We start from the raw sequence: 1,138 nt of genomic DNA, 5'->3' as shown, positions 1-1,138 counted from the left end.
GGGTTTTCACCGGGGACTCCGGCTTCCTCCCACCATCCAAAAACATGCTTCATAGGTTAATTGGTGACTCTAAATTGCTCCTAGGTGTAAATTCGAAAGTGAATGTGTGTGATTGTGGCCCTGCGACAGACTGGCGACCTGTCCAGGGTGTACCCTGCCTTCGCCCATCAGTAGCCGGGTTAGGCTCCGTCACCCCCGCGACCCCGTAAGGGAAGAAGCGGACAAGAAGATGGATGGATGGATATTTATATATATATATATTTATATATATCGAGAGAGAGAGAGATAGATATATATATCTGCATGTATAATTTGTGTAATGTTTATATATATCTATATACATATCTATATATATATAGATATATATAATTTAGATATATATATTGTACATATATAAAATTAAATAATATATATTAAAATGTATATATATATATATATATATATATTATTTATTATTTATTTTAAATCAACTATTAAGTATATTGTGATAAAGCTCAGAAAAAAGAAGCTAAAATGTTAGAAAACAACAGCAAATGTTGAAGAAACAGTATAGTTTCCTGATAAAGTATATCTGGTTATTTACATTTTTATCTCCTTCTGTACATATTTGTATTGTGTTTGTGCATGACCTGCTCTGTCTACGTTGTCCACAGTGAGCAGTAAGTGCAGTGCCTGCAGCCCGTTCTCGTACTGCAAAGGAGATGGAGTCGAAGCTGCATGTGAATGCTTGCCTGGTTACAGAAGGTCCTCACAGAACAAATGCATTGGTAGGTGTCTTTTTTTTCTTCTGATCAAAAGGGCTTTATGGTTTGAAGAAAATTCTAAACCAGTTCTGTGTATGTTTCATATTGTTTATTATTGGATTATGTTTAGTTTTTACTTTAGTACAACCTGTTTAGCTCCTACTGGAAGAAAAAATATTTGTTTCAAGTTTATTGCACAGCAAGGAATTTTTCAAACCATGTTCGCACCAAACATCCTACTTTTAGTTTACCCTGGACGAGGGGCTTCTTCATTTTCCTTTTCTACTTTTTACTTGCGCATGTCCACCACCTACAGCTAGAAGAGGCTACGTGTGAAATGCGGAAGTGTTGCAAATCTTGTGATTTTGGCACAAAGCAGCAGAGGTGGGACCAAG

The 1,138-nt window shown here is 36.2% G+C and overlaps 1 protein-coding gene across 2 annotated transcripts in view; it reads left to right on the top strand.

The window, feature by feature from the left end:
* Nucleotides 1–1,138, top strand: part of stab1 (stabilin 1) — a 71,588-nt gene that overhangs the window by 11,836 nt on the left and 58,614 nt on the right. For both annotated transcript variants that reach the window (XM_024269883.2, XM_024269882.2), the window contains exon 7: nt 654–767. In XM_024269883.2, coding sequence (XP_024125651.1) covers nt 654–767 — 114 coding nt within the window. The remainder of the gene's footprint in view (nt 1–653; nt 768–1,138) is intronic.

The sequence above is a fragment of the Oryzias melastigma genome, linkage group LG5 (genome assembly GCF_002922805.2).
Source record: "Oryzias melastigma strain HK-1 linkage group LG5, ASM292280v2, whole genome shotgun sequence".
Classification (NCBI taxonomy): domain Eukaryota; kingdom Metazoa; phylum Chordata; class Actinopteri; order Beloniformes; family Adrianichthyidae; genus Oryzias; species Oryzias melastigma.
The sequence above is the reverse complement of the archived record's forward strand: the minus strand, read 5'-3'. Positions and strand labels throughout refer to the sequence as shown.